Raw genomic sequence first — 10287 nt, forward strand, 5'->3', positions numbered from 1 at the left:
ATATTACTAGGGCATTTGCACCATTCTGAAACACATATCCAGGGCTTGCAAGAAGACTTACGGGTCTGGGAAATGCATAGGAACCATCTTGTAATAGTGTGTGCAAGAGACTCATCATCAGGTCCCCATAGCTTGTTTGAAGCAACAGCAACTGGCAGGACACTGGGCAAACTTTCGTGTCCTAGTCTTAGGAGAAAGAACGTACTTCATAGCCCTTTAGCTGGAGAAACAGGGTAACCTGCATCCAGCAGTGTGTGGCACAGTCACAAAAAGTTCTGATTTAGGCCACCTTGTGAATATAAAGCCTAACTGATGCTGAGGCTCCTGCTCCGTATTGACTGAAAAGCAAGTTAGGTTAGGAGAACTTACTTAGTCAATAATTTCTGTCCTACATGCACTTTGAGCAATGTGATGTCTTGGCTTCAAAATAACTGAAACTTGTAGGCAAGCATTTGCTATAGCTTTTAAAGTAATGGCTGTTAAAATAATGAGCTTTTTGCAGTTTCAAGAGTTGGCAGCTCTTCCCATCCTCTGCCTCCCTGCCTTATCAGAAAATCCCACTTCCAATGGAGGTAAAAACTGGCACTGAGTGCAGTTCTTTCTGCAGAAGAGCTTCTTTTCCCCCCTGTCCCCAGTGGATGGGAAGCATGCCTGCTTGGATAACCACTCTCCTTTGGTGGAGCCTGCTTTGGCATTGCCTGGTGATAGACAAGCTCTTGCCTAAGTTGTGAACTCAGGAAGGCTCTGGGACCTTTTTAATATTTTCACATAACAGAGTGGCTGGCTGGAAATCATAAATGGAGAACAGCCTGGCAAGAGGAAGAGCCTTCACTGCCATTTCCCAAAGAAACAGTAGGGCTAGCTTCTGCCTTTGTCCTATTTTGGGCAGTTTGATGCTTAAATAAAAGCAGAAACCCAATGTGGAAAGTGAGGGTGGAGAATTTCACACACACACACAAATGATAATTTTATTTACATGTACGAAGGACTTAGAATGCTGTAGCAGGTGTTTCCTTGAATCCATGATGGCCTTCACATTTTCCATCTGTAAATGGATAGAGACCATCCTGGCTTCAGGTCCAGGGTGTGAGGTGTGAAGGGTTGCTGTAGACTAAGTGGTTACATGACATCTCTTACCCTCTCAGCCTCTTCTGAAGCCCTGGGCCACGCTCAAGAGTTCCTGTGAAAGGGTTCTTGTTTATTTTTGATAACGCATCTAACAACAGTAAGAATCTGTTATCTAACAGCTAAATATTTGTCTTTTGATATAGTCTTGGTCTAGATAAAAAATAATTCTTCCAAAATCAGTGTAAATAGAAGGAAGATAATAATTTTCTCACTGTCTTCCTGTTTGGCAAAATAACTGGTGCACGCTTCGAAAACATTGCCTAAAGGCTTTACTTGTATATCCCATCTCAGACCTTCACATGTCACTGAGCACATGTCATTTTGGCTTCTGATTCACACTCTGAGGGGAAATGTCCTCAACGCAATAGGGCCTGAATGCCTCAAATATTTTACTAGAGATATTTTGTCCACTTTCATCCTGGGGCTATTTTGTTAAAGAAAAAAGAAAATGGCTAAACCAAGGATTTATTTTTTTTTTAATGGTGATTAAAAAAAAATCCTGAAAGCCTATGTAAAGCTTGTTTTTATTTGTCTAACTGGCTAGAGATGTTGGTCCTTGTGAGGTTTCGGAAGGATATAAAAGTAAAGAAAGAAACATTTTTGCTGTCTTATAGTTTTTTTCATATAGAAACTGTGTCATTTTCCTCTGTTGCTATCAGTGTAATGGGAGAAAAGGAATAGCTTTTGCCACCTGAGAGCATCAGAGAAGGTGCTGTAGCTACTGTTTGTGTATCAAAGTGAGAAGGTTGAATAAAGATGACTAAAAATATATTGGTAAGGAAATCTTGAGAATTTTTGAGATGATCTAAAGTTGAGTGTCAAAGGTTTTTTATAGTTATTCTGGAGTTACTGCATGAGGAGTTTAACTATGCTAAATCAGTATCTCCTCTGTACCCAAAAAGATATTGACACCCTTTTGGATTCTACCTATTTTTCTGACATTGTTCACAGAATGTTTTATATGCTTTTTGAACAATTTTCTGTGTCCTTATAATTTACTTCATTGAAATACATGAAAAGCATTTCAGTTTGTTGCCTGCTAATGACCAATAACCGAACTAAATTATTCAGACAAATGCGTTCTGTGGGATAGTGAACTTGTACAGATCCTTTTTTTAAAAAAAAAAGTCTTGCCAATTCCTGTGTCTTCGGTGAGAGCAACTACTCTTTTTTTTTTTTTTTCTTATTTTTTTAATGCAAAGTCTGACACTGTTTCAGCTAACCAATCACTCCAGCCTTGGAGAGAATTCAAATTTCTTAAAATCCCTTCAAAAATGTGATTACTATAATAGCTTATTGGATGTAAGGTGATATGCATCAGCAGTGGTGACATTTTTTTGCTTACACTGATTTGCACTAAAAAGTTGAGCTTTCAGTTAGAAAATATTTGTAGGAAGTGCTGCCTTTTCACTGTGTAAGCAATCTTACATTCTTCCTCATCTTTTTTGTTTTCATTTTTGAAATATCCTATTTTTATTTGAAGAAACACAGACTGTGGCAGTTGTATAACCCTCCATGCCCATTTTCTTCACAGCTTGGGTGCTGCCAGACTGATCTATGCCTCTGTGAGATATCAAGCTTTTCTCCTCCATCTAGGGTCCCAATTGAATTTTGGGGACTTTTCTTTTCTTTTGGTTTGCTTTGCAAAGAGGGGAGTGGGAATATTCAAATCTTCCCTGGGGTAAAGGAGAGTAATAATTCATTCAGAATCTTTAAAGAAAAAAAAAACAACAAAACACCAAAGAGTTTAAGATTTAAAGTGGAGTATAAGAGATGACCTGGCTTTGATAAAGCAGCCTTGAGAATAACTCCTTCTCCTGTGGGGATTCTTTCTCTCCAGGCAGGAAATCACAGATGGAGGAGGTGCAGGATGAGCTTGTTCACCGGCTCACCATCGGCCGGAGCGCTGCCCAGAGGAAGTTCCATGTGCCACGACCAAACATCCCCGTAGTTAACATCACTTATGACTCCTCGCCTGAGGATGTGAAAGCGTGGTTGGAGTCCAAAGGATTCAACTCTGTGTAAGTTTGAGGGCAAATGTAAGAAAACTTCTAAAAATTGCGTCTCTATCAGTAATCAGGATGTGGTCTGTCCACTTTTTAACATCAAGCAGCCTTCTGAAAATCAAGACATGTCAGCTGCACCCTTGGAAAAAAAGAATTTGTTTATACATGAAAATACATGGACGGTTGGACAAGATGATCTTTGAGGTCCCTTCCAACCTAGAAGATTCTGTGATTCTGTGATATATATGTATAAATAATATATATCCATATATATCAATGTGGCTATAGACATATAGATATATTTAGGGAAAAAATTTATATGTATTAACCCCCACTAAAAGGTACTCATTATAACAGATACCTAATTGACTTCAAGAGTTCTGTTACATTAAGTTTTGTCTTGATTTAGTAGCCCCATCTGAGACAATATGGGATGAAGCCAACCTGCTTCGCTCCCTTGGCTGGTGCATTTTTACTAATTTCTTGTTTATTCTCTTGTCGTGACTCCAGGACTGTCAACAGCCTTGGTGTGCTGACGGGTGCTCAGCTTTTCTCCCTCAATAAAGACGAACTGAAGACTGTTTGCCCAGAAGGGTCTAGAGTCTACATCCAAATTACGGTACAGAAGTCTGCCTTGGAGGTATGTACAACCCTTCTTACTAATCTAATGCTGGGTCACAGCTTTTGAACCTGGAGAAGTTATAGGTCTTTCTGTGAGGCAGCTGAGTTTTTCTCATTCCCATCATGTTGATAAACGTTATTTGTACTTGATTTATTTGGTATTAATCCATTGAACCAAAAGACTAATTTTAAAGGGGTCCACAAAGTGTTAAAAAGTGTACATGGTAATACTCAAGTTTAAGACTAATCAGAAACAATAGGAGAGAGTAAAATGCCCTTTTTATTGCTCTTCCTACTGCCTGGACAAGTAAATACTCCTGGCACTTTTGGTGGTGATGAGTTAGTTTTGCTTTATCTTTGTAGAGATTTGACTTATTAGGCTTGAGAAAGTGGTAGAGTGAGCTCACTGTTGAATCTTGAGGCCTTTCAGTCAAATACTGGGGCATCATGTATTGGTGGGGAAAACCACATTTGACACTGTGCTAGAAAATTACTGAGCTAAGGATGAAAGTATTGTATCTCTCTATTCATTGCTCTGTGGCAGTTTGCTTTAATTACAGTAGTATTGTTCCTTGAACATCTTAAAAGCTTGTATACAGAGTTGTGCTAGAGAGAACGCTTACCAATTTTAAACGAGGAAAATAACAGGTGCATCTACTTCTTTTTTAAAAACTTGCTGTGGCAAGTGGAGAAATGGACTCAATACTGTCTAGAGATGAGACTAGCCCAAATGAGAAGCTGTATTCTTCATATCCTGTTTAAAAGAAAATCTTGAAGAAGTTTAAAATGTGTTTCTATCCCCTTGTAAAGTTGGGGCTGTCTTGCCTAAATAATTTTGAGCTTTAACTCATATTTTTAAAGACGAATTTATGATGATGCATATTTTACAATTTACCTGATCAGTGTGGATCAGAGAGCATGGCTTTCTGACACTGTTAAACTTGCTTTAATCCCTTTCTTCAAGCCCTGTGAGAGGAACAGAGAAATACTTCACTTTTATTCTTAGGAACACATGTCACTACAGTCCAGTGCAATCCATTATTTCCTAGTGAAGGTGTATGTGTAATTCTTCAACTTTTCTGGAAAGTCAACAATCTTAATTCAGTCTCATAAATAAGGCTTCTCTGAACTGAGATGGAAGTGCCTTTGTGGTGGAAGTTGGTTTGAAAAGCAGAGATTCACTGGACAGTAGAATTCTGTCTTTTCTTCCTCTGTGCTGTTACTCTGCTTGCCTCAGTTTGGTCTCACTTTGCAGTAAGCCAAACAGTCAAAACTTGTCTAATAAATGCTTTACAAGTGTTAATAAACAGGTATGGAGAGTTTAACACGGTCATCGGATTTTGTTAGTGAAAAGTTAATTGAAATATTTATATCTGCCTCACTCATTTGAGGTTCAACTGATGAATTTCAGAACGTATGCAATTCCTGATTACTTTAGCCTGTTGTTTGCTGAATTACCCAAAACATTAAGATGCATCTTCCTTTCTGTCCTATAGTATTTCAAGTTGCAGGGTTTAGGAAGGCTGTCCTTGTTTAGGAGAAGCTAGAGTTATGAGAATCACTGCCAAAATGTCTGTGTGTGACCTAGCAAAGATGAGCTTGCGTGTTCTAAACAGGGCTATGTTCTTACTGCTAGAAACTAGAAACACTTCTAATAACAGAAGCATTTAAGCACACACATACTTTTACCAGTGTCAGGGCTATTTTACCATTGAATTTTTTTTTATAAGCAGTTACAGGGTTATGAGTTTGACCGCCATAATTGTCCTACGCGATTAATCAGTGCCAAATTTTCCTGAAGTTCTCTGGCATCCTTTGTGGGGTCATATTGCAGTAAATGATCTGGGTGTTAAGTACAAAGAGCAGTAATAGCCAGAGACAGAGCAAACCCACACACTCTCTAGCATTACAGAACTCCACGCCTCTTCTTCATTTGTTAATTCTATTTGGGGTCTTCCACAAGTGTTTCTGGATTCATACAATTTCTGCAGGCCAGTGAAAGCCCTGCCTCTCAGATTTGGGGCTGCATTCCCAAATACAGACAATCAGATCTTTACCTTTGTGCAGCTGCAATTTTCTTTTTAGTGTCGTTCTACCTCAGGCAGAGGAGTTCAGTATTTTGTAATTGGAATTCCAGTTCCGTCATGTTGCTGTTGATGTTATCAGAAAGGTAAACTGTTTCAGCCTCGGCTGCTCAGTCATTTTCAGAAAAGTATTTCTACGTGACCTCTGATAAAGCACGTTGTTGGGTATCGGCTGATGTTTTTTATGCATGACTTCAGCAATGGGTGACTGCTGCACTTGCTCTGTAGCTGAAACCAAGTAGGCAAGGACGAGATGAATTAAGACAAATCAAACTGCTCTCTCACCTTCAGAGAGTCAATTATAAGCCCCCCATTTTGCCCTTCTGCTCTAGAAGAGAGCAATGATAATTTGCCTAGGAGAAACATCCTAGCTATCCTGTGGATACCTAACCTGTCTGTCAGGTGATGGCATCAGCAAATGTAACAGATATAATGGGATACATCTAAATTAAATTTTATGTAATGCGATAAATTTTCAGAGTTCAGAATCAATTGATGAATTTTCCCCTTAACTGCCCTGAAATTTGTTTTACAAATTTTAAAAGCAGTCCCTGCTTCCTTATTCAGTGGTTATTTTGGAAGATAGTTTTGAAGCTCGGAAGGTCATGTCGTAGCCAAATAACACAATAGTGGATAAAGCTCTTGCTTTATAATCCTCTAGTTTTATTCAAAGTCATGCACGCTTTGGAAAGTTCTGCTCTGGTGGATATGTGTCCTGGCCTTGCTAATGACTTCATTTATGTTGTTGAAGCAATCTGTTTGCAGCTAGCTCAGCAGACCTGTTTTCCACCCTGAAAGGTGAAATAAGGCCTTGTCCTCAGAATATTACACCGTTGCTCATACAGTAATATGATTCAATTCTTACTACTGTGTCCTAAGTTTGAAGCCTGTGTCTCTGAACAGCAAATGCACGACGGTGTATTGTGGGACACTAAAATTAGATATCTCAATCCTTATTTAGGCCTTGGGTGTGCAAACCCATGCACATGGATGAATTTTGTGGTTACGTAAACCTAAAGCCACTGAGGGTTTATGTCCTTCAATTTCTAAATATGATTGCAATGATATTTAAGGACTCGAGGGTGGAATCCTAACAAACTTGCTGGGCTTTAACCCTCCTTTTACTGAGGCCATATTTCATTTTACTATGAGGGTGGTGAGACACTGGAACAGGTTGCCCAGAGAAGTTGTGGATGCCCCATCCCTGGAGGGGTTCAAGCCCAGGCTGGATGGGGCTTTGAGCAACCTGGTCTGGTGGGAGGTGTCCCTGCCCAGGGCAGGGGGGTTGGAACTCGATCATCTTTGAGGTCCCTTCCAACCCAAACCATTCTATGATTCTATGATATTTCACCTCATAAATAAGCAACACTTCAGGGGGCTTGTGAGAGAACTAAAGATGCTCAGCAGTGCTAAAAGTCAAGCTGATACTTTTAACAGTCTGTAGGTTCTTTTCTGGTCCACATATAAGTATAGTGTAAACCCTTTCCTATTCCAGATGTTATTTAACCAGTTTCTTAGTGTGTTTTTGGCTCTGGAGCTGCAGGGTGAGTTTAACTTGTTCTTCATCGTGTGTTAGAACCACAGGTAACTCTTTTTCTTTTCTATTTGTTTATAGGCTAACAGTGGTAGTTCAGAGCTGCAAGAGATTATGAGAAGACGACAAGAAAAAATCAATGCAGCTGCCACAGATTCAGGTGTGGAGTCCTTTGATGAAGCAAGCAGCCACTAAAATATCTGTCCTCTTTTCTTTAATTCCATTGTCCATAGCATTATACCATCCAGCTTTGCTTTAGGAAGCAGTGCAGGGGAATGTCTTATAATATTGTAAACGTAACTAGCCACCATAAGGAAAATTTACAGTAGTCTCCACAGAAGTACCTGCTGCTAGCTTCTCATCATTAAAAATGGACAGATGAGAAATTCAGTGGAGGTTCCTGACAGGTGAAAATCTTGGCACATCAGTCATTTACACCCAAAGGTGAGTCTTGGCTTTATGGAATTACCCATTCCATGACAGATAAACTGGAACACATCTTTGCTTGCCATTCATCCGAGGGAGGCTGAGCCAGCAATACAAAAGCATTTGAAGTAATAATAAGATTCTGAATCCCATCTCTTGCTATAGTTTGCAATTATGTCTTTTTTTGGCTCAGTCTTTCTTGTCATGCATTCGGTTGCAGGATGTTTAGTTAGGTCCTTGATGCCAGCAACGAGAGAGGCAATGTTCAGAGAATGAACAGCAACCTGACATAGACTGAATCTTTCTTGCATCACTCCCAAGATGTTTTATTACTAACGATGCTGTTTATAGCAAAATAATACTCTGTACATTGATTTTATCAGTACTTCACTCGTGATGAACTATAATATTGCACAAGAAGGAATAACTAGAAAATAGTAACACAGCTCAAAGAAGTGACCAGATCTGCTGTAGGTAGCCATGAAACAATTTACAGTACTTATTTTTTTTTTAATATACTTGCATTTTTTTTGTTTGTAACTTAACCCATCAAAAGAACGGTGTATAATCCAGACTTCTTTGTGTGTTGATCCCAGATGTCAGTTTTTCCTTATGTAAAAAGCTATCGTTCCTTTATAAATGTAACCTTTTGGAAAAGTGGATTCCTGGAGGCAAAAGGGGGAGAAGAGAAAACATCCCTTCCAACAGATATTATTTTTGAAGATGCAATGATTTTTGTCACAAAAATGTTCTCTTATTTCACGTGGTTGTGTGATTTTATATATAATATATGTATTATATATAATATATAATATCACTTAATTTAGACAAATTTAATCGTCTAGTTTGATTAAGTTTCATAGTGCCTTTTTCACACGAATCAGCTTAAAGTCTGCAATAAACAGTATTTCTTGTCTGTTAAATAGTTGTATCTTTGTGGCTGCAAAGACGGTATTGAAATAAGAAAGCGTTCTTGATTTTTGCCATTAGTTTGCTCCTCTTCTGCGTACAAAGGCAAAAAAGCACCCTATTCCTTTTTCATAAAAGAAAAGTTAAAAATCCTAATAAAGGTGTTTAGTGCCATTTATTGTAAATGTCCTTACAAATGCTGCTTCTGTGTGTTCATTATGTGTCTATGTATATTTTTACATTTTATATATATTCTTTATGCATATGAAAAGTAAGTAGGTTCTAATTTAAATGTAGTCTTATCCAGAAATGGGTCAAGAAGTGGTGAAGATTCCAACTGCCATAACAATCACTAAGAACTGGATTCTTGTCTTAGTGAAGGAAATGTTGATTCTCGATTGCTTTGTCCTTATAGGAAACTTCTGACCCAGCACACCTACTTGATAACTGCATCCATTCAACTCATACATTGCTTTATGGGGGAAATTTATCTGTCTCGCTGCTTCTATCACTAAAGGTCAAGCCCAGTCCTCTGAAGGCTTGATGTATTCTCTGATTCAGATTTCAAATTTCCTCTTCCCCACCCTCCCTAGTAAGCATCCGTACCCAGGTTGAAGAGCATTCACTCTACAGCAACGTCCCCGACACCAGTTGGTGAATGACAAAGAAAATAAAGGAAGATCTGAAGGTACTTTTACATAGACCCTTCGTTACTTGTAAGTACAGGAGTAGGGAACTTTAAAAAAGGACTTTGAAACTCATATTTAAAAACTGTATTTTCTCATGGAAGGTACCTCTGATTCCATAAAAGGCACTGTGGTGGTTACCTGCACCTTCGTTCCCCTCTTAATTACTGAAACATGAAGCCAATATTTACATTTTCTGCAAGTTTATTCTAGCATTCAGCAGATGGTTTGCTTTTGCCCAAAAGGAGGCATCAGGTCTGAGACCCTTCAGATTTTGTGGAGTTTAGCATGTGGAGGTCTTGGAGGAAGCACCCGGGTTTCATCATCTCTGAGAGAAAAGAGTTGGCTTCACGCTGTTTTTGTTTGAAGCTGGGTTTCTGTGTAGCTGTTAAGTTGTATAGAAAGAGACAGACAAGTTTGAATGGGGCCAGTGTGCTCAGAGGCATCTTTGGAGATGCTTGGGCAGGAAACTTAAGGGATAAGCAGAGTAATCTTGGGGTTTGGGTGCTGGTTGGTTTGTTTCTGTGTGGTTTTCATAGTTTTTAAATTAACTGTTAATGGCTTAAGAACCCAGTAGTACAACATGAGTTGTATTTTACCCTATAACTTTGCTGAACTGGACTTTATGATTTCTGAGTTACAGTTTGTGAAATCTGAGTGGCATTAAGAAGGGCAGATATTTCCCTTTTTGCTGGAATTTCCTTGATGGTTTGAGGCACCGCAGGGAGCTTTACCCCTCTACTGTGCAGTTTTTGCATTTTCGGCTTGTTGACAGTTACAAGAAATCAAAAGGAGAGTTCAGTTGGGATTTAGCAAATGAAAATAAAATGTTTTCTTCAAAATTTTCAGTGTCAAATGAAAACAGTGGTAAAATGCAGTGTTACATTGAAAAT

General features: G+C 38.8%; 1 protein-coding gene across 5 annotated transcripts in view; it reads left to right on the plus strand.

Annotated features, from left to right (window-relative positions):
- Nucleotides 1–8905, plus strand: part of EPS8 (epidermal growth factor receptor pathway substrate 8) — a 143132-nt gene extending 134227 nt beyond the window's left edge. For all 5 annotated transcript variants that reach the window (XM_014937366.1, XM_014937364.1, XM_014937368.1 and 2 more), the window contains 3 exons: nt 2969–3149; nt 3645–3774; nt 7455–8905. In XM_014937366.1, coding sequence (XP_014792852.1) covers nt 2969–3149; nt 3645–3774; nt 7455–7568 — 425 coding nt within the window. In that variant the 3' untranslated portion in view covers nt 7569–8905. The remainder of the gene's footprint in view (nt 1–2968; nt 3150–3644; nt 3775–7454) is intronic.
- The last annotated feature ends 1382 nt before the right edge of the window (nt 8906–10287 follow it).

The sequence above is a fragment of the Calidris pugnax genome, unplaced genomic scaffold (assembly GCF_001431845.1).
Source record: "Calidris pugnax isolate Ruff unplaced genomic scaffold, ASM143184v1 scaffold1, whole genome shotgun sequence".
NCBI classification, from domain to species: Eukaryota; Metazoa; Chordata; class Aves; order Charadriiformes; family Scolopacidae; genus Calidris; species Calidris pugnax.